We start from the raw sequence: 22,728 nt of genomic DNA on the forward strand, positions 1-22,728 counted from the left end.
TGATATTTTAGAGTTATGGGATATAAAAATAATACAAAAAACGAGAGAAAATTTTGTGTTGGGTTTTGAGATGAATAAGATGAACACTTATTATTGTATTTATAATTAAATAAATAAGGGTATATTTTTAAAATAATATATATAGCATTAACGATAATAATTTGGAATTTATAATATTAATAGTTATTTTAGTAAATATGAGGACAATACATTCTCTGATTTTTCATTTTATTTTGAATTGAAATAAAAGTTTGATTTATATTTTTCAATTATAAATTATAAATTTCGGGTCCAGCTGGTTCTAAAAATCAATAAAAATTAGGCTGAGCTTTAAAAATAAATTATAAAATTTGGTTCGGGTCTGGTTCGGGACAAAAAAAATAATTAATTTTGCAAGGTTCCAATCTAAAATGGAGCATCCTAGGATGCACTCTTTGGATTAGTGTTGTTAAATGGCTCGATTTTGGCAGATTTTTTAAAACGGTTAACTCAATAAAATATTATTGTAATCAATTAAATTTAGATCTATTAACTGAATTAAAATTTTTAATAAATATATTGTCTAAGCGTACAAGTCTTAATGAAGCCATGCCAATTATATATATTATTTTGAGGATTGTTATTCTAAACTACAATCAAATCTTTTTTATTTAGACTTTTGATATTTCGGATAACTCCCTAATTTCAAAATAATCAAATTCCTAACACTAATATTAGAAAATACTTTGATAACTAGGACTGCTGACCACTTTGAAAAGTGGGTAGATTTTTATTTTTTGTCCTTTATAAAGTTGGAAATTATTGTTTTTGTGGAATTCATTATTTAAATTATAAAATTATATATTTTTTAAACTTATTAATGACTATATTAAAAAAAACAAAATAACGAGTTATCGTTAATTAAGAAAATTTAGTTTATCAAATTATTCTAATGTTTTATCTTCTCCTAACTTTATATTGTCCTCTGTTATTACTGATACGGCTTCAACCACTTCTTTCCTTGTTCATAGCTGGTCGGCGTGTTTTTGTACTATTTTATCTTTTTCTGCTACGTTATGTGAGAATTTAGCTTGTTGATTTATTATCTTTCCCTCATGCCATCCTTTTTCAATTGGGTTTTTTATCCGAACTAAATCGTTGTCTCAGAAATAGTATGCCTTTGTCTAACTGGTAGGTTTCACTACAGAAGTTCTAATTTTTCAGTAATAGAAGGTTTGACTCAGTCCAATATGGTATTATTTTTTATAATGATTATATTTCACTTCAGTAAATATTCATTGACCTTAATAATATAATCCGTTATAATATACTATGAAAAATATATTATTTAAATATTGTTGAATATTATAATCTTAAAGTATATATATAAAATATAACATATGTTTTTACTTGTGACTTTTAATATGTTTTTGTATTGCTACCGATACTTTGACGGTTAGTGGTATGTGTAAAAATATTTTGCTTTATTGCTATACGACATTAGGTTAAGTATATTTAGCTGAATGACTCTCCTTCTGCAACCTAAAGAATTCAACCTGTGGATGGAACTCCTCCCTCTCATTATACAACTATATTCAAATTCTCGGTTTAATATATTGATTTTAAACTTAGGCACATATATTTTTCTTCATAACAGTTGGTTGCGGTTTAGAAAATTATATGGCTGCTAGGTTTTGATCTGAAACCCTGCACTGAAGAATTATTATTTAGTTGCCTTAATTGATGTTTGCACATTCTCATTGATACTTATGAACAATCCCCATGGTATAGTGGGCCCCTGTCCGATCTTAGTGAAACAATGTTATCCGATCTAATACTCCTCCCCCCCTCAATAGTGGGATGTAAGGAATATCATCCAAAATATGTTTAGGTGACACATAATAAAAATAAGAACCTTATAATATAACTCTAATATACAATTATACTATACAATGACTATAAATATATATATTCATTCATTTTTTCTTTCTTTCGTAATCTCCACTTCATTTATAGTAAATAATAATTTCAATCAATGAAAGTAGAGATCTGCAAAAGAAGGCCTGGCCCATATAGGGCACAAACGGGCTTCGGATCGGGCTCGGGCCTATTTTTTTAAAAATAATCGGGTTCGAACTGGGTCGGGCCTAATATTTTTAAATAAAATTCGGGCCGGACCGGGTCGGGCCTTGGAAATTTTTTAAAATATATTTAAATTTATCAATTTTATATTGAATTTTTTATGAAAAATAAAAATATTTGGGTTTTATTTATAGAACTAGACGCCATATAACATAAGTCTTTTATTTTGAGTAATTATAAAAATTAATTTTATTTATTAGGTTCGGGCCGGGTCGGTATATTTTCTTAAAAAAATTTCGGGTTCGGGCCGGGCTTGAAAAATTAGGCCTGATGCAGATCACTAAATGAAAGACCACAGTATTCGGATGTAAATATAAGATCGCTAAGTACAAATTAACTATTCATAGGCAAGTTATGAATGATCAACGATAGGATATCCTCCTTTTACAAGAAACTCATCTAAAGGAGATGGAAGTACGAAACCTCATGGATACACCTTATACTGCAACTCGAATGCTGAACACGTATGGACAGGAGTGGCAATTTTGATACACAATAAACTAATTAAATTTGTAAACTTCAACCCAATTTCCAGTCGCATTTGCTGAAATATGGGTTAAGAAGGTGCATTTATTTAACATTTATGCACCCCACAAGGACAAAATATTTTAAATTGAACTGGGAAATATCATAAAAGAACTGTCTCATCGAGATGGTAATACTTTTGCAAGCAATTTTAATGCCTCTATAGGCAGACCTAACAATCTTACCTGCCTCGGGAACGCTACATTACTACAAAGTACGAACTCTAATGGTAAGAAATTAATAGAAATCTGTGAACACTTCAATATGAAAATAGAAAATACCTTCTTCAACCATCCTAGCCATCATACCATGACCTACGGAAGTCCTTCCTTTGGCACTACCTCACAAATTGATTTCTTTGTAATTTTCACCAATATCTTCAAGCGGGTAAAAGATGTAATAGTCATCATCAAATTAAACTTCGCTCTATTTACGTACCATTATCCACTAGGATGCGAATTAGGCTAAACAATATCATTTTTCCGAAAAATGATCAAGGGAACCATCTTAACACCGTAGGTTTCATAGCTAGGAAAGACTTGGCACAGCTAAACGATTTGGACATAAAAGAGTTCATCACAAAATTAACAACTTGGAGAAATACGTTAAAGGCATGAACAATCCTAATATAACCTGGAAAATTATAAAGCTAAATTTATCATGCTGTATAACTTCATGCCTATGACTATGCATTAACGAAAAGAGTGGCTCACCCCACAATACATATAATAAAAAATTTAACAACAAATCCTAAAATCAATAAGCTAAACACCACAAAACATTACTCACTGCATATGAACTAAAAAGGCTTTTTATTGCCAACTTATCAAAATCTATACAATTTAATTTCGACAACTATAATAAATACAAGGCTTTCCAATCTCTCAAATTACTCACTACCTTTAAATCCAATCCCTTACCGAGATTACACATAGAAAACAATAAAATTATAACGGACCCCAAGGAACAATTAGCTATATGGATAGACCATTACATTCTCTACAGAACAAGGTGGCCAAGATATATGTGATTATCTTTTCCAATCATCTAATGGAAACCTGAGAAAAATGGATATAATCAGCGACCTTAAAAGACTAAAAATGCATAAAGCTGTCGGAATTGATGGGATATTTACGGAACTCTGGAATATAGATATAAAGCTACTAGTTTACTTCTCCCTCTTTTTAATGAGATATGAAATACAGGATCCCGGTTACCCTACTAATCATATATATTGTAGCAGTCAGATCAAACCAATCATCAATTGAAACATCTCAAACGCTATCACATCGTACAGGAAGGGTAGAAACACGGCGGATCTCTTAGCGCTTAAGATCATTCTGCAAAAAGCTAGAATGCATAAGTCCCTCATTTTTGCCCTAATGATTGATTTAAGTAAAGCTTTTGATTCCATTATACAGCATAAGATTTTGCCCTTACTGGAAGGCATAGGAATAGACACGCATCTAATATCGCTGATATAAATAATTTACGACATTCATAACCTAGTACCACAACATCTGAATATCAAATCATAACCATTTAAAGCCAACAAGTGCCTGAAACAAGGTTGTATTCTCTCACCTATGTTATTTAATGTGATAATGAATGATATTCTGAATACATCCTGTCACAATGAGGAGATTTGTCATTGTGAATCAAAACCTAAATATAAAAAGAAATATATATATAAAAAAGAAATAAATAATAATTAGGAATCACGAAATCATGAAATCAATTTATCTCTTTATTCATAATTATAACATTATAAAATTAACAAAATTATAAAAGTAAAAATAATAAAAAAGATTAATAAAAAATAAAATTAAAAAAATAAAATACAAAAAAGTTAATAATTAAAAAAGATCTTTCTGTATGGTAAAAATTGGCCTTTTTATACTCTTTTCAATCTTCTTTATAACTAATATTCATAACTATTCAAATATAATATTTTTATCACGCGTTATAATAATAAATCCAAAAGAATTCTTTATGCAAATTAAATATAAAGTATGAATTTAACGAATCTACTATTTACAACAAAATATAAAAGTATTCTTTATGCAAATTAAATATAAAGTACAAATTTAACAAATCTAACATTAACACATCCTTCAAACAAGAATATGCTCTTAACCCACGCTATCTGGATCAACAACACGATAATAACATATACAACTCGTTGAATTTTCTATGTTATACCTATGATGTATGCATATTAGCTAACTCTCAGTACAAGCTAAGAAATTAACTGTCATTGTTTGTTAATAATTGTTATGGATAGGGATTAAAAGTTAACTACTCGAGGACCAAGTTAATCAGGTCCAATAAATTTACAGCTAACATAAACCTATTTAGCTTTGATCATAATGGGGTATAAACGATGTCGGAAGTACCTAGGAACCAGAATAATGTCATTAGGAACCACAATATTGGATACGAAGTCAATACAAACAAAGCCAGATTCTGATACCATTAGCTGACGAAATTGTGGCCTTCCAACTAGATATCCACTAATAAAAGATAATACTCTTCAAATCTCTAATTCTATCCATCTTAACATACGGATTAGATACGTGGCTGGACACTAAACCAATATTAACACATCCTAGACCTTTAACAAATGTCTTAGAAGAATTACTAAAAAATACTACCCATACAACACCTCAAACTCAACTCTCTGGAATATGTGCCACATCTTACCAATCAATAAATTTATTCCTTTGAGGAGATTAGAATTACTTGGTCATTGCTTATGATATTCTAAATAAAATATGATATTCTCGTCCATGAAATGGAACACAGATTATGGGAAGCAGAGAACTCCCAAATACTATTGGCTGGCAAAAATGAAGGATATGGACTAGATTAATTTCTCGTTTCCAGATTTCATGGCATTTAAAAAAAACAAAAAACACCTAAAGTAACAACTACAATACATGCTCAAACATGGCATAATAAACTAGAACAGAAATTATTGGAAGGAAAGGAATGCTGAGGATCCCGAGCAGGATGATAGCTTAGAACAAACAAGGACTTATAGAGACACATCATTTAGCTTAATACAAACATGGATTTATAGAGACACACTATATTGAGTAGAACCGACTCTTTTACCATTTGAGGGATCTTAAGAACCTCTGGAACATGGCAAAATGTATAAACATGAGTTAATTTCCAAACGGACCATGTTACCATTCACGCTTTTTCTTTTTCTCTTCTCTCCCCAGAGCAACCATTAAAGGGTGAATAATGATAAATGATCATAAATACCATTCACCATGTTAATGCAATAATAATGAGGATCCCGGGCATCATTTAGCTTAGTACAAACAAGAACTTATAGAGACACACGATAATAACTTACCAAGGAAGGATCAACCTTGTAACTATTATACGGATCTAAAAAATCTGGAACATGACAAACCGTATGGATAACGCTAACTTACAAGAGGAATATGCTACCAAAACATAAGAATTATTTTTTTCTTCTTTTAAATATTCTAATCCGGACGTCAGGTACAATTATTTCTTTGTTATAGCTTTATACATGACCTTACTATTCTATTAACACTATTCTAGGAAACGGAATTAATAGAACACCTCTTTTTTTACCTCTCTCTTTTTTACTATGCTAGCGAACTACATAGTGGTACCGTCCCCTATAATAAAATGGGATGATGCAAAATTGCACTATTCATTTTTAGATTTAATTACCATGCCTCTTCCTAAAAATATTTGCAAGGTCCAAATAAGTATAAGAGATTTCTTTATAAAAAGTAAGTAGGCATATAGTTTATAATCCTCTAGTATATAAAATTGATTATAAAATATTATGTAAACAAACTACTATTATTTTAAGATACAATATACTAACTAGAGTTGACATTAATATATAAAATCTTAATTGCTCTCATCATATCTCTCTGGTTCTTATTTTATAGTTAAAAAATGCTTCTTTTCTAATATGGCATCTTTGCCGTGTAAATAACTTATGACTTCAATATATTTACATAATTTCTTCTAAAGATTTATGTTTTTGTGATATGAGTTAACATCGTGATTGTCATGGCTAGGACTGCAAATTAGCCAGCATCTATTATTTGTGTGGCAATATAATTTATTATTACTACAGGCTGAGAGCATATTTCATATTTTCGATAAGCAATAATTGTCAACCATGTAGTCGTTTATATATAATTGAAACTGGAAGATAATCTTTTAGAAATTTAATATTACAATAATTTTCTGAATTACTTATCTCGCTTCCATCATTTCATCTAAGAGGGAGCTCTAACCACCATATAGTTTTATGATTTGGATTGGTCTTTTATATTCTCTTCTTTAAGAATTGTTGATTTGGTTAGACCTATAAATTTTTTTCTATTAGTCCATTCCATAAAACATTGTCTAAGGTAACAGATATTTATATTAGTTTCATGACATTTTCTCAAGTTGCTAAGGATTATATTATATTATGTGGTTTTTAAAAACCATTGTCAATTGTAACATATGTATGAATTAATTAACCTTTCACTTGTAACTCTTTAGAAGCAAATTTTTTTATATCAGCAATCGAAGATATTTTATATTGTAATAAATAGATTTTGTATTAAAAAATATTATTTTTAAAATGTCTTATATTATTTTCATTATTTATATTCTAGTTTATTTTGTATGCATAATATAATAAATGACAAAATAAGAAATTCAGAATAATTGTTCAGAGTTAGAAAATTTATGTATAGTATATTAATATAAAATCAGGCAGAGGCAAAAGTTAGCCGAAGACCTGCAAATTATGGGGTATGAGGGGCGAAGCCCCTATAATTTTTTTTAGTTGAGTTCCCTAAGACTGTAAAGGCTAACGACGCCCCTAGATAATCATAAACTCAAATAAGACATTATCAAACGCCATATGAATATAACATAAAATATTGTACTCAATAAACAAGTATAACATATTTTTTTATTTCATAAATTAATTATATTTTAATCTTATTTACATTTATATATTGAACAAGTTTATATACACATATATTATTTTACTCATGATTTTAATAAAATATATAAAATATTTTAAAATGTTTAAACATAATCTCACTTTAAAAAGTCTTAATAAAACTGTCAAAGTTGGGCAAAATTCTTGGTTTCAACGATGTCCAAAATAAACAGGTTTGACTATTCCAATTACCGTCGCATCTGCTGAACGCAGTTGTCAAATCGCAATTAATAATGACTTAAGATAATTTCAGTCAAAAATGACATTACATCGTTAGTTTTTGATGCAATATCCTCTTTTGCAAATAATAGGGTGAGGATAAATGTTTAAACTAATTTTTTTGGTTCTTAATGATTTTATCAGGGCTACAAACCCAACTGCTGAACTTGCTTAACCCAAACCCTAACCCCTTTTTTAAATTTAGCGTTCAGGGTGCAAGTTTTAAAAAAAATCTTTTAATGACGATATTTATAAGATAGTATGTTAATTTTCCTAAATAAAATTTTTAAAATAGAAATATAATATTATTATTTTAAATTGTATTGTATAATAATATTGATGATAAATTATTTTTTTATGGCAATATTAATTGAAATAAATTTTTATAAAAAAATTATCTTTTTTTATTTTAACTAATTTTTATAAATCATTATATTTTCCTATTTCCCAATTCTAAACCCACCTGTACCCGAACTCCTTTCAGAGATTTTTCACTGAACCCAAACCCCCAATTTTTTATAAGGAGGGTCAACAGCCTAGATTTTATGACAAAACTGTGATTATTATATACACAGTCATGCACCATAATTTTTTATATGCGTTACTCATATTTATGATTAAAATATAATGTCATATTACTTGGTTTTAGTTTTTGTCAGAATACGAAAAATTTACAATTAAGATTAAATAAATTATTGTTTTATAAAGGGCCACCGAATAATTTTTTGCATTGGGCCGCCAAAAGTAGTGTTGTTAAAAGGTTCGATTTAAATCGATTTTTCAAAAGGCCCGATTAAGATTTTATCTAAACTAATGTTATGTAAGAATTGAGATTTGACAAATAGATGTCCAAGCATTTTGCTTGCTAAATGCAAATCTTTAGACTAATGCAATTTTGGTTATAATCTTAATCGGGCCGTATATTTAACTGAATCGGTCTTTTTAAAAACACTAGCCAAAAGTATTGGCATGGCAATATACTTTTCCTCCCGAAGAGAGAAATCACAATTGTCAAAGCCACGTTAGAATGATAAACGAATGTACGGATTACAGCCGACAGCGTGAATGGAGATGATCGATCTTTCCCTCTCCCAGAGATAGGTCGAGTATATGATTCCATTCTCCCACTAGTAGCGTTGTTAAACGGCTCGTTTTGAGCCGATTTTTAAAAACGGCTAATTCATTATTTTATCCAGAAAAATATTACGCAAGCCTGATTTTGCTCATATAAGGAACAAAGATGGCATATATTATCAAAATCTCCAGGTTTAGGTTATATTTTTCTGGCTAAAATATTGAGTTAGCGGGTTTGAAAAATCAGCTTATAAACCCTTTAACAACACTGCTTCATCAATCCTCCCCCTAATCCCTTTTATTGTTGCCAGTTCTCTTTACAAGACAGCCATAAAATCCCCAACCCCAATTTTTCTTTATCTCGCAGACAATGACACACCCCCACCAAAATTTACTATCAATCCCTCCCCCCTCTTTTAATTATAGACATAGATAAGCATTAACAGAAAATTTCAAAGATACATAGAAAGTGAAGCGATTAAAAAAAACACAGGAACAAAGAATGATGTAAATAATTATACTTTTAAATCACTCTGTCACTTACAACACCTTTTATAAACAAATACAATTTTTAGCAGAAGAAATAATTTTAAAAACTATGCTCAACATTTTTAAATTTGTGAACTTGCACAATATCAGAGACCTGCAATCCCAGCCTGTATTTGATTTTTTTTAATATACCCAGGGCAGACCATATATTTTTTAACAGAATAATTTAAATAGCCATTATTTATAAAAATAAAATATATATATTTTTAAAAATCTGAGCCAAGCTGAAAAAATTAGGTCAGGACTGGAAATATAAAACTTGGGCAATGCAAATGGTACCTATATAGATCTAGATATAAAAAAAAATATTAGAATTTTTAAAAAAATGTCTTAAATATTTTTTTATTTATAGAAAAAGTAATATTTCTTTACTTTCATTTTTTCAGAAATTGATGGTAAAATTTTATCAGCTCAAGTCAGTTTGGCTTCTAATAAATGATTATTTTCCATAAAAAGTAACTAGGCATTCTTTATTTTTCAAATAAAGATATTAATTTAAAAATGACAAAAGTAGTCAAGTGAATTCTTGATTTGATCATTTTTTTGTTCTATTTGAGTTGAATTATGGAAATAAAAGTGATTACAATATTTGGTGAATAAATTCAAAATGAGTGTAAAAATTGATTTTTTCATCAACACCACCCAATTTATGAAAAATAAATTAAGACCTACAAAGGTAAAAATTAAAGACTAGTATAAAATTTTGGAAATTGTTTAGAGAAATTGAAAATAAGAGCAGCCACTCACTTTATTATATATAAAATAGATTTTTAAAATATATCATTTTTTTCCATTCCGCAGTAACTATAATATAGTAAAGTGAAATAAAGATTGAAGACACAATATTTGAACAAAGTAATTTATATATTTCTGAAATGTTGGAGACAAAAATCATTTAAATTATTCTTATTTCAACAATTTTTATCCAGAAATATGCTTAATTTTTTTTATATTATGATAGTATATAAATATTGAATCTCTTTTTATTTATGTATTATCAATTTGCCTAATATAAAATAATTATCAAATATTTATACATACAATATATTTTGTATAAAAATTTTAAAACATGATTATAAAAAAAAGTTAATGTTATATTTATTCATCATATTTTCCCAATATATCTGTGTCACGAAACAAGAAATATTCCTGTAAAAAATATATAATGTATATTAAGTATATGAAATTTATATAATTACATTATCTTCAAATTTAACTGTCATACCACCATATTCTGGAAGCAAAACTTTATCTCCAATTTTCACACTCATTGGTAAATGTGAGCCTTTCTAGTAAATTAAAAAAAATAAATTTTAACTTAATTTATATTACATCATTTTTAGCGCCAGGACCAACAGCTACTACTGTTGCATTCAAAACCTTACCTTGTGACTTTTCAGGCAACATGATACCCCCTTTAGTTTTTGTTTCAGGTAAAAATCTTTTAACCAATACACGATCTGCTAGAGGTCTAAAAACTTTTAATGCCATAGAAGCCTATAAAATAAAATATTAATAAGTATATTCAAAATTATAAATATATATGCTCAGAAAAAAATTAGAGTATTATGCATCAGATATCAGCACATAATTTTTTCATCATTGAAAATTGACTTACCATTTTTAGAAATTTTTTAGAAATTTAAAATATGGGAGATGTATAAAAAAAACAATTTTTAAAAAAATGTCTGATTATGTCTATATTACGAAAAGAAAAATAATCTCGAATTTTCTGGAATCTTTTTTACTTTAAAAATTAAAATTATTTAGTAAATAAAGTATTTTTGATTAAATATAAAACACGTTATCTATTTTATTAATTTTATTTAATCTTCGATATTTTCTTAAAAAAAAAGATATTAATTTTTATTAAATATTTTAACGAATATAATATTTAAATACTGCTTCCTGTTTATCACGTTTTTATTCAATATCACAAATCAAACTATCCATCCGTCTCATTTTTTTAATTTAAAAAAATTTAACATTTTTTACATTACATATAGTTAATAATGTTTCGTGCTTCATCTTTGACTAGATCCGTTGGTAGCAAACTACAAAAAATGAGTAAAGTAGCCATACCATCATCAAAAAGATGTTATGCCAAAGATTTAAAATTTGGTGCGGAAGCTAGAGTTGAAATGCTTAAAGGTGTCGATATACTCGCTGATAGTGTAGCAGTTACAATGGGCCCTAAAGTAATGTATATGAATTTATAGTTTGTAAATGTTTTTATAGGGTCGCAATGTCATCCTAGAACAATCATGGGGATCGCCCAAAATTACCAAAGATGGAGTTACAGTTGCAAAAGGAATTGAATTAAAAGATAGATATCAAAATATAGGAGCTAGATTAGTGCAGGATGTGGCAAATAATACAAACGAAGAAGCTGGTGATGGAACTACGACTGCCACCGTTTTAGCAAGATGCATTGCCAAGGAAGGATTTAATAGAATTAGCTCTGGGGCGAATCCAATTGAAATTCGCAAAGGTATCCATCTTTAAAATTTATAATTTTTAAGCAAATTTTTATACAGGAGTTATGATTGCTGTTGAAAAGGTGGTTGAAAATCTTAAGAAAATTTCCAAAAAAGTTAGCACTCCAGAAGAAATTGCTCAAGTTAATTTTTTTTTAATTTCTAGGATTATCAACTGTTTTAGGTTGCAACTATATCTGCTAATGGTGACATAGAAATAGGTACCCTGATATCAGAAGCAATGAAAAAAGTTGGAAGAGATGGTGTTATAACAGTTAAAGTAATTAATTTTCTTTTTTATACACCCTATAACATACAAAAATAGGATGGTAAAACTATGAAAGACGAATTGGAAGTAATTGAAGGATTAAAATTTGATAGAGGATATGTATCACCATATTTCATGAACACTGCTAAAGGTTCCCTTATTTTTATTATTATATATTATATTTTTATAATTAGGTGCTAAGTGTGAATTCCAAGATTGCTTTGTGTTATTGAGTGAACAAAAAATTTCTACTATTCAATCAATAGTTCCTGCTTTAGAATTAGCAAATTCTCAAAGAAAACCATTATTGATTATAGCTGAAGATATAGATGGAGAAGCACTTACTACTTTAGTTTTAAATAGGTATATATATATATATCTCATGGTATCTAATGTATAAAGAAAAACTAACCTTCAATGATTTTATTTAGTGTTGCATTGATGTTTAGATAAGCAATTAAAAGTGGTAATGACTAATTTTTTTAAGTAAATTGATGAGTCAGGTTTTCATTTTGTATTTTTGAAAATGAACTCATCTCTTAGGATTTTGTAAAAATTTTATAGGATGATTTTTGAAGTTACTCAATTTAGCTTTAGTCTATATAATTCAAATATTTTAAATAAGGGTTCTAGTTCCTACTAAAAATTTAAAAGTGGGTTTTGGTTATTAAATTTTATTTGGTTCCTATTCCAAGCTAAAAATTTAAAAATAGAATAAGGTTTGTTTTCTAAAACAGATTTATTATGATTCAACACATTCATCTAATATATTAAAAATAAAATTAAATAATTTTAAGGGGTCTCAACTTAAACCTATATTAACTATTTCTAAAAAATTAGTCATCTGAACCAAACTTATAAAAATATCTGAGCTGGTTTGTACTTTTAGGATATCAATTTAATTCACATGTAGTCGTGTTAAAAACAGCTAACTTTATACCTACAAAAATACGAATCGTATTAGATTCGAATATTCGTATGAATAATAAAATGATTATTCGATTCGTCGAATATTCGATTTGATTTGAAAATTTTATTTACCATGAATTAAAAAAGATCTATTATAAAATTTATTTTGTAAAATTTAACTAAGGATAAAGACAAACAAATTTTATTATGAGACAAAATAGAAGCATACATATATAATATATTTATATACAATGTGGAAAAATCAATATAATATTCATATCTATAATGTAGATAAATCTGACAACAGCCAGTTTTTCAAACATAAAGTTTTTCGGATTGTTTCCTCCTTTAACGACATTCTGTATTTTGTAACCATATGAGCTCCAACAGAAAACAGTCGCTCACATGGGGTTGAAGATTCCTGTATTGACAATATGTCCCTCGCCATTTTAGATAACATGGCATTAGCAATATTTTACAAATAAAGTGGTAAAAACTTTAGGCAAAAAGTCAAATTTATGATTTCTCCATTCATCAAATGAAAGAGAAATATCAGGTTTGCCTGTCATTCTTGATGTGATGGGATTAACAGTTTATTATAATTGTATATGTTATGTGTTATATAAATTACCTTCTTCGTCCATCTCTATCATAAAAGAAATTTCTAAAGTAATGGTCTTTTATGAGATAAATTAAAATGGAGTTTCAAAATTTGGCGCAATTTTCATTATTCCACTTGGAGATTTTATTAAATTGAAATAATTCCTAATAATAATATATGATTTATATATGATTATTTTCCAATATATATTAATACTATAAATTATTTTAGTCTAATAATCTCGAATAATAGATAAAAAATTATTCGACGAATAATATATTTTCCTTATTCGAATTGAATAATGTGTTATTCGTATTCGTAAAATACGAATCGAATAACAAATAATTCGTTTTAGGTATAGCTAACTTAATATTTTATACAGCAAAATATTATGCAAGCCTGACAACTTTGCTCAAGATAGCACAAATTAATCCTGACAACTTTGCTCAAGATAGCACAAATTAATTATTGTAATCTAGGCAATATTTTTCTGGTTTCTAAAAATTGGCTCAAATTGAGCTGTTTAACAACATTGTCAGCTATTTTTAGCCATTTTTTTATATTATTCTTATAACCACTACATCCCCAAGTTTAAAATAACCAATAACATCCTAAAAAACGCCCTTATATTATTTGGCCAGCTGCCTTAGAATTAATTCCTCCCCCTTATAGATTTAATATGATAAAAGTGAAAATATTTTAATTGTATACTATTCAATATTATAATTATTAAAAAATATGCCACTTTATATATTATTCTAACAAGTTTTTATGTGAAAAGATTTGAATGTCTCTTTCAACTAATTTTATTTTTTATCATGAGTTAAACTAGTGTGTTTTGGTTTGGGTCTCTATTTTTGATATTTGAACTGAAATCCTGAAATCTTGGTGAAATTTAAAAACAATATGTAAGGTAAGCCTGAACCAACAAATTTAAGTAGGTGAACGATAGTGTTCATAAATGGCTCAATTTACCCAATTTTTAAAAATGGTTAAATTAGTATTTTATTTAGTAAAATATTGCATAAGTCTAGAAATATTTCAAATAGATGTCCAATGCCATTTATGAGCAAAATTGATTCAAATCAAGTATTTAACAACCTAGTTAGATCTTTAATTTCAATATGTCTTTAAATTAAAAATAGGCTAAAAGTTGGTCTACAAGTTTGTGCTGTAAAGGCACCCGGATTTGGTGATAATCGCAAGAATCAACTCCATGATATGGCTATAGCTATAGGTGGAACTGTTTTTGGTGATGACGCCAACATGACCAAAATTGAGGATGTTTTACTCACCGATTTTGGAAGAGTGGGAGAGGTTATCATCACTAAAGATGATGCATTATTATTGAAGGTTAGTGTCATGATTTTAACTTTTTTTATTCAAAATTACCAATGTTGATTATCTAATTATTATTAGTATATCATACCTTATTCTAGCTGGCTCCAAAATTGTTAAATATAGATTACATTTCTAAAAAAATTGACTAAGTTTTGATATTAAGACAAAAGATAGGTTATTGATTCTAAATTGTTTTAAAATTAGCTCAACATACAATTTCAGTTAAACATAACATTGCCCTTTTTTTATAAATTTTGAATGTAAACAAAATTCATTTAGGGCAAAGGCAATAAAGGTGACATCGAAAAAAGAATAAATCAAATCAAGGATGAAATTGAAGAAACGACCTCTGATTATGAAAAAGAAAAATTACAGGAGAGATTAGCTAAATTGTCTAGTGGAGTAGGTGTATTAAAGGTTTTTTAAATAGATAATAATCCAATTATTTTTTTTATACTTGCTTATTCATTATTTATATAGAAGGTTCAAATTTATTTTAAAATACACATAATTTAATTTTTATTTATGTATTAACATAATGTTTTTTTTAAAATGAAAATAAACAATATCTGTGTACCGAGATCTGAATGCAAATTTTTTGTGATATTTGTTTTTCCTATATGGTACACTAAAATATAGATATTGAAATGAGATGGTCATTTATTAACAATATATGATGAATCGATTTTTTGTATTACATTTTTTAAATATAATATCCATTAATTTATAAATAAAACTCATTAATTTTTAACTGTAGAATTTTCACCTTTTTATTTTCTCATACATTATTATTCAATAAAAGGTGGGTGGTTCCAGTGAAATTGAGGTTAACGAAAAGAAAGACAGAGTAAATGATGCTCTCAATGCCACACGAGCAGCCATTCAAGAAGGAATAGTTCCAGGGGGTGGAGTAGCTCTTCTCAGATCTGCCAAGTGCTTAGACGAATTAAAAAATCTTAACAATGATCAACAAATTGGTTAGTTTTTAATACTATTATATGTAATTTAATAAATGTTTTCTAAAGTCGTTACTAGTTAAAAATTATTCAATTTGTTATTTAGTTAGAAATTTGTGGGTAATTAAATTTCCTTGAAATATAATAAATTTTAGTAAATATACTTTTATTATAAAATCTTGTACAAATATGAGTAATTAAGTTTTTAAAAATTAAAGCTACACTTTCTTGTATTTACAGTATTGATTTTTTAAAATTGAAATAGTGACTTTCCTGCAAATTTTAAATTATTAAAATATAACCAAAAGGAGAGAAAGTAATGCCCTTTATAGTCAGATTTGATTGATAGACACCAATATGATTGAACCAGTTGGGAAAACCTTTCCTAAAATATGGTTTTATAGCTATATTACTAAATTTACGAAATATGTAAATTTAATTCGATTTTTTGCAGGTCTAATTGTCAGATTTAATAGGTCATAGCTGGGTCTTTTGTCTAAATTATATTAACATAAATTTTTATTTATTATTTGCACAGGCGTAGAAATAATCAAAAAGGCACTCCGAATGCCCTGCTACCAAATTGCTAAAAATGCAGGTGTTGATGCTTCAATTATAGTCGAGAAAGTAGCTAGTTTTCCCTCTGTAGATATGGGTTACAATGCTCTTACAGGAGAGTTTGTCGATATGATTAAAACTGGAATTATTGATCCTACCAAAGTTTTTTGATTTTTAAATTTATTTTCCAAAATGGGTGTACCTAGACCTGAATGCAAATTGTTATATTTGTTATTCCTAATTGGTACACTATATAAATAATATATCTTTACGAATCAGTCATTTCTCTATTTATAATTGGTTGATTAACCTTTGATATAAACAATTAATAATAATACATTTATGTGATTGTTGTTTCAACCAAACTCAGTTATAATAAATATCACTATACAATTTTTCATATGCATAGGTAGTAAGAACCGCCTTAATGGATGCGGCAGGCGTGGCCTCTCTCCTTACAACTGCTGAAGTTGTTGTAACAGACATTCCCAAGGAAGAATCTGCTTCTCACCCAGGAATGGGTGGTGGTATGGGTATGGGTGGAGGCATGGGTGGAATGATGTAGAATATTGTTTCATATACTAGACGCTGCGTTTTTTATAAACCATTCATTTTGCAATGTATCTCGTATTATTTAGTAAATATATATTTTTTTCCCCCATTTGTAAATATAATTTTAAGTATATTGTGTAAGGAAAATTCTTCTTTATTAATAAATTTCAATTAAAATAATATTTTTTTAATATTACATCATTGAATATTGTGATGATATAAAGATCTAAAAAAGTTTATATAATCTCCTGACAAACTTTTAATTGTATATTAAATTTTTTACAAAATCAAAATTCTTTTTGTTACATGATAGGCAAATAAATAAATTTATATTAATTTTTTTTTAAAAAATTATGAGGAATATTTTTTCAATAAATAATATACATGCATATCTTGATATGGTTTAGTTGGTCAATTGAAATTAACTGTTCTATGTGTCGTATTTCATGATGTCTATAAATAAGACTAATTGAAGATATATAATAAAGCAAATATTGCTATTATAAATTTATATTGTGATAAGTATTTGGTTATTTATTTAGACAAAAAGATAGAATATAAAAAATGTTAATATTGATGAATTAATATATTTGCTTTTCTCAAATAAAATATATTTTGTCATTGGCTGATATTATGTTAGTGTCGATTTGGATATCACTTTGTGCGCTAACATTTTCAAATAATAATGGATCAAAATTTTGAATGTAATCTAAAGTCATTAATAAATTAAATTGTCTTCAGATCAATGAGAAATGTAGTGGAATATTGTTCTTAATGGATTTTCATTGTAAAATTTATTGCTTTTGACGGTTTTGACAAATATCTGACAATGAAATGTCAATAAACCTATTTTACTAGAACCTATAAAGAATGTTACTTTAATATTAAGAAAACTGATATTTCATTATAATGACAAGTTCCATAGCCATGACTTTTTGAATGATTGCAGGAACATAAAAAGATATATAAAGGATGTTTCTATATTAGAAATTGTTGAAGATAATGTGACAGAACAAATGCAATATTTGTCACTAATTTTCTTAGTACCCGCCTCCTATATCTAGAAGTTCTTCCCCAATTCCGATAATTACAAAAATAAAGTTGAAATTGAACTGGTAGTTCTACAATAATTAAACATATGAGATTAAGATCACATCACTTAAAAAAATTTTAATTCGGTTAAATGGTATAGCAACTAAGATTATTTTTATTTGCAGAATTAATAAATAAGTGTATAAAATATTATTTTTGAAAAATTAATTATGATTGTGAATAAAAGAAAGCTATAAATGATCATATATAATTATATTGCAGATAATAATTCTATATTAATTTGTTGTGATGAATAGTTGCAGATTTAGTTTTTAATTATTTATATGCTCACTCATATTTTTTAAATTCTCTTTAAAAAAACTTTCAAAATGATATCAAACATTTAAAAACAAAAAATACTTTGTTCAAAAATATTTTGATTTTTATTCGAACTCTAATTTCAAGTAATCCAAAAATTTATAGCTATATATTTGAACATAATTTAAAAAACTAATATATCACTTATAATATAAACCATTTTTTAAAAGTAATATCAGAGGCCTGCAAGGCTGGGTACACGGGCCGGGACCTTTTTAATCTTATAAATATACCTGAGTCAGGCCTGAAATTATTCTTTAAAATACCCGGGCCAGGATGAAAAAAAATTCCTGGCAGGTCCTTGCAAATAGTGCCTATGCAGGTCTCTGAGTAATATAGAGTTAAAAAGTCATTTTTCCATCCCTTACTATAAGCTCGGAAGGTGGCTTCAGTCTGGTATCTGGTTAATTTTAAATGAATATCAATTTTTTTTAAACACTAATAATTATAATTCGTTTAAGGTCTAGTTAAATAATATTCCTTTGATTGAATTTATTATATTATTCAAAGGGCTCAATACTTTTATGAATTTAATTATAAAAAATATATATTCATAAAATAAAAGAAATAAATATTTATAAATAATTATAAGATTATTTTATTTTTTGTATGTCTTGACTTTTATGGCTCCTTCGTCATAGTTGTAATCTGGTTTATAAATAAAAAGAAAATCTATTTTGAATATAATTATTGGGTGATTTCAAATTTATTTATTTTAAAAAATATTAAAGGGTTACAATTACAAATAGTGTTATTAAACAGCTCGCTTTTCAATAACGGCTAACCTTATATTTTATCCAAAAATATTAAGCAAGCCTATAGATTTTGATCATAGAGGGCAGAAAGGTTTGGTCATCTATTAATGAAATCTCGAAGTTTGCATAATTTTATTTTGCTATAGCCCTTTTTAAAAATCGACCCGTTTAACAATACCAATTACAAACTAAAGTATAAGTTAAGGTTAGAAAAAAGGCGAATGGTATAATATAGTTAACAATTTGGGAGCAATCCAGGAATTTAAGTGAGATATGTCAAAAATTCAAATTGTAATCCTTGTAATATTTTATAGAGAAAATTCGCGATTCAAACCAGTATTAAATGGCTATTTAATACACAATCTGAACCTTTAAAAAAATTTTGAAACCAGTAACACTTTTTAAAAATGAATAATAATCAGTTTTGAATGATTATATATCACTATTTGACGGTACCATCTAACCAAGTTAGCGCGTAAAAGTGTTTTCTTCCGATATAATTTGACAAAAGAGAATTGAGAAGATATTTTTATCTTAGGCTCAATATTAATTATTAGAGAATAGTGATAAAATTTTATGTGGTGAAAAGGTTTGAATCAGTTTTAAATGTTCAAACCTAACTGGTTATCGAACCTGAATAGAACCTATATTTGTTACCATTTGGACCCTTGGTAAAAAAGAGATATTATAATATAAATGTCGCAATTAAAAAAAAATATATGTTAACCTTTTTTAATATTTATAAACAATTATATTGCTAATATTATATATTATTAATTATTAATAATATAAGTCAACACAAAGTTTAATATGAAAAAAAAATTCCAAAATAAATAATATAAAGGTGAAATATAGTATAAAAAAGATAAATCTGCACTTTGATAATTCGAATTAAGGTTAACTATAGCCAGTTTCTGTCCGAAGAAGAAGCCTTCTCGCGAATCGTCAGAAGGCTTGCGGATGTGAGATCCTAAATCCTTGAATAAGGATAATGCAAGAAAGGAAATCAAAGTAGTAGATATGGGATAAAGATGCGATCTTCTGATATTTCTGCATATTTGGAACTTTTATGTTGTTCTTTTTGCTCAGGTAAATTTGGAGTTTGGTTGGATAAAGCTAATATATCCATATAAGTATAGTCACAGACCAGAAAATGCTTCGTTTCCATGGGATCAGGGTGATTCTGTCCCACTTTCCATCAGATCTAAAAGGTCCTGGTGGGTCAAGTATAGCGAGTATTTGGGGCGATTATAATGCTCGCTGGATCAAGAAATCGCATTGCGTGTTTCTGTGGATTCGTCATTTGCACGATCTGCAATGTAAGTTGCGTCTTCCTTTGCAATTTATGTCTGCAGCCAGAGCAGTAATGAAAGATTATTGTACAACTTAGACTGATTCATATTGCGTGGGTTAGCTCACTATAAAATTCGTGCCCAGATCTAAGTAAATAAGTAAAGAAATAACGGTCTGTTGAGAGCGTGATAAATAATATGGATTCAACGCAGCATGCTACAACTGGCCTGTTCCATTCCTTCTGCTTATTTGGCAGATGGAACATCATCAATACATTCCTTAGCAGGATAGCATCATGTAAGGAAAAGTCATTTTGTGAGGTGTCGGACGTGATTGTGGTTCAAAATTAGACTGCACGAAATAAAGGTAGAGCAGGATATGTGGGAGATTTAATCCTAGGCCACTACTTTTGGTGGGTAATAAAACTTGGGCCCATGCTGTTTTTGATTTTAGATTCAAAATATTTTTGGTCTTTTTATTCCTTTTTCATAAATACTAAGAGAGATGGGATATTTAAAAATAGACGTTGATAGCGGAGCATAAAGTATGCGTGCAATGTTAAATAAGTTTTTAGGAGGAAGGATGATGTAAAGTATGCCTGGAATGTTAAAGAAGTTTTGAGGAGGAAGGATGATATAGGCGAGGGTAGCAAGTCGGAAGTCACCATGCTTATGAAAGGTATCAAAAGTAGAGGGAAGGCACTGATTGCCGTGAATCCGTCTATTTGGAACCTAGATGTGTAAGCACCCTAAATGTAATTTTGAAATTGTGGGGAATTTGTTCGGAGGTGGTCACAAATTTGGATTTTATTTTGTTGAAATGAGACCAACAGCGCATCCAATTTCTTTGATATACTGCCTTATTGGTTTCCAATTGAGGTTCACTAATGATTCCTTCGTCTATCTACCAGACGTGGAGTGAAAGTTAACATTCTTAATTATGGTTTGAATTATATTATTGAAGCAGGGCAAAATAAAAGGGATCCTGCTGGATGCCCTCTGCTGAGAGCACATTTTGAGAGGTGAATTGCAAAATGATGGAAATTGGTAACAAGAATAGAGACATTTGGTGTAGCATGGGAATGATGCTAGCTGATTGCCAGAATGAGTTACGGGAGTGTTGTATGCGCTACCACAATTTTGATAAGTGTTTCATTTGTGGGAATGCTCTTTAAATAAAGTAGAGTAAGATGTACAGCGGCCTCACATCCGCCAATTACTCCTAACCCTAATTGAAATGGGGTGAGAAGAGAGGCCTCATATTTTATCCTGAATGTAATCATTTTAGTGACAAGGAGGAAAGTTGAATTATTGGATATTGGTCTGATATCTTTGTTGGGTTTCTGTAAGGCTATTAGTTTAGCTACAAAAAGTATAGGGGAGACATAGCTGTTGAAATCGCCATATAAGATTCAGTTCAAGTTTGTGATCTAAAGAAGGAGGAAAGTTTATAAGCTGATTAATGAAGAAGTTGTGTCCTGGAGGAATATGAGTCTGATTCCATCTAGGCCGGGAGCGGAGTCTCGGTGGAAAGATAGGATTGCCTTCCTTACTTCGTCTGAAGTGAAATCGGAACAACGAGAATAAGGTCATTAGGTGGTGTTGAAGTGGAAGAAGGGTATTAGGAGTTTTGTAAATGTCTCATCTGAGTGTTCAGCTAGTGAATCATAAGAGGAGGCCAAATTAAGAGCACCTTTAATATTTACAGCCGATTTTCTTTAAAAGTATTTTGACTTTAGGTCCAATAGGAAAAGATTTTTTTGTTATAAAAAATTTTGGGACTCTTTAACCATTAGAGATGAGGAGAAACGTTGCATGAGGCTTCTTTATTGGGTTAAAGAAATTATTGAGGATTTATCAGGTAACCTAAAGGTATTAATACCAAAGAATAGGAATTTATGCCATTCCATCTCACTATTAAAGTTTTGTAATAGAGAAGAGATGCAACCAGAGAGAGAGACTTAACGAGTTGTAACCTAGCATGTTTGTGTTCTGATAAGATGTTAGGTTTTCTGGTATTGAGGAATAGATATGAGAAAGTTGTATTAGAAGCATGATTTAAAGGGGGTTCTATAAAAGGGCTGGGAAGCGGGGAAGCATTCTGGGAACGAGGTGAAAG

General features: G+C 28.4%; 2 protein-coding genes across 2 annotated transcripts; one reads left to right on the forward strand and one right to left on the reverse strand.

The window, feature by feature from the left end:
* Positions 1-10,480: 10,480 nt before the first annotated feature.
* Positions 10,481-11,223, reverse strand: LOC135926507 (10 kDa heat shock protein, mitochondrial-like). Its single transcript, XM_065462414.1, has 4 exons — positions 11,109-11,223; positions 10,823-10,987; positions 10,690-10,779; positions 10,481-10,639 (listed from the first exon to the last, which is right to left on the reverse strand). The coding sequence occupies exons 1-4, from the start codon at positions 11,109-11,111 to the stop codon at positions 10,589-10,591; spliced, it is 309 nt and encodes a 102-aa protein (XP_065318486.1). The 5' UTR covers positions 11,112-11,223; the 3' UTR covers positions 10,481-10,588.
* A 206-nt stretch (positions 11,224-11,429) lies between these two features.
* Positions 11,430-17,458, forward strand: LOC135927199 (heat shock protein 60A-like). Its single transcript, XM_065463153.1, has 11 exons — positions 11,430-11,688; positions 11,729-11,981; positions 12,028-12,110; positions 12,152-12,247; positions 12,293-12,386; positions 12,430-12,598; positions 14,891-15,098; positions 15,366-15,503; positions 15,889-16,063; positions 16,581-16,762; positions 17,010-17,458. Exons 1-11 carry the CDS (start codon positions 11,503-11,505, stop codon positions 17,163-17,165), a joined length of 1,740 nt encoding a protein of 579 aa, XP_065319225.1. The 5' UTR covers positions 11,430-11,502; the 3' UTR covers positions 17,166-17,458.
* The last annotated feature ends 5,270 nt before the right edge of the window (positions 17,459-22,728 follow it).

The sequence above is a fragment of the Gordionus sp. m RMFG-2023 genome, chromosome 3 (genome assembly GCF_954871325.1).
Source record: "Gordionus sp. m RMFG-2023 chromosome 3, tfGorSpeb1-WG-v2, whole genome shotgun sequence".
NCBI classification, from domain to species: domain Eukaryota; kingdom Metazoa; phylum Nematomorpha; class Gordioida; order Chordodea; family Parachordodidae; genus Gordionus; species Gordionus sp. m RMFG-2023.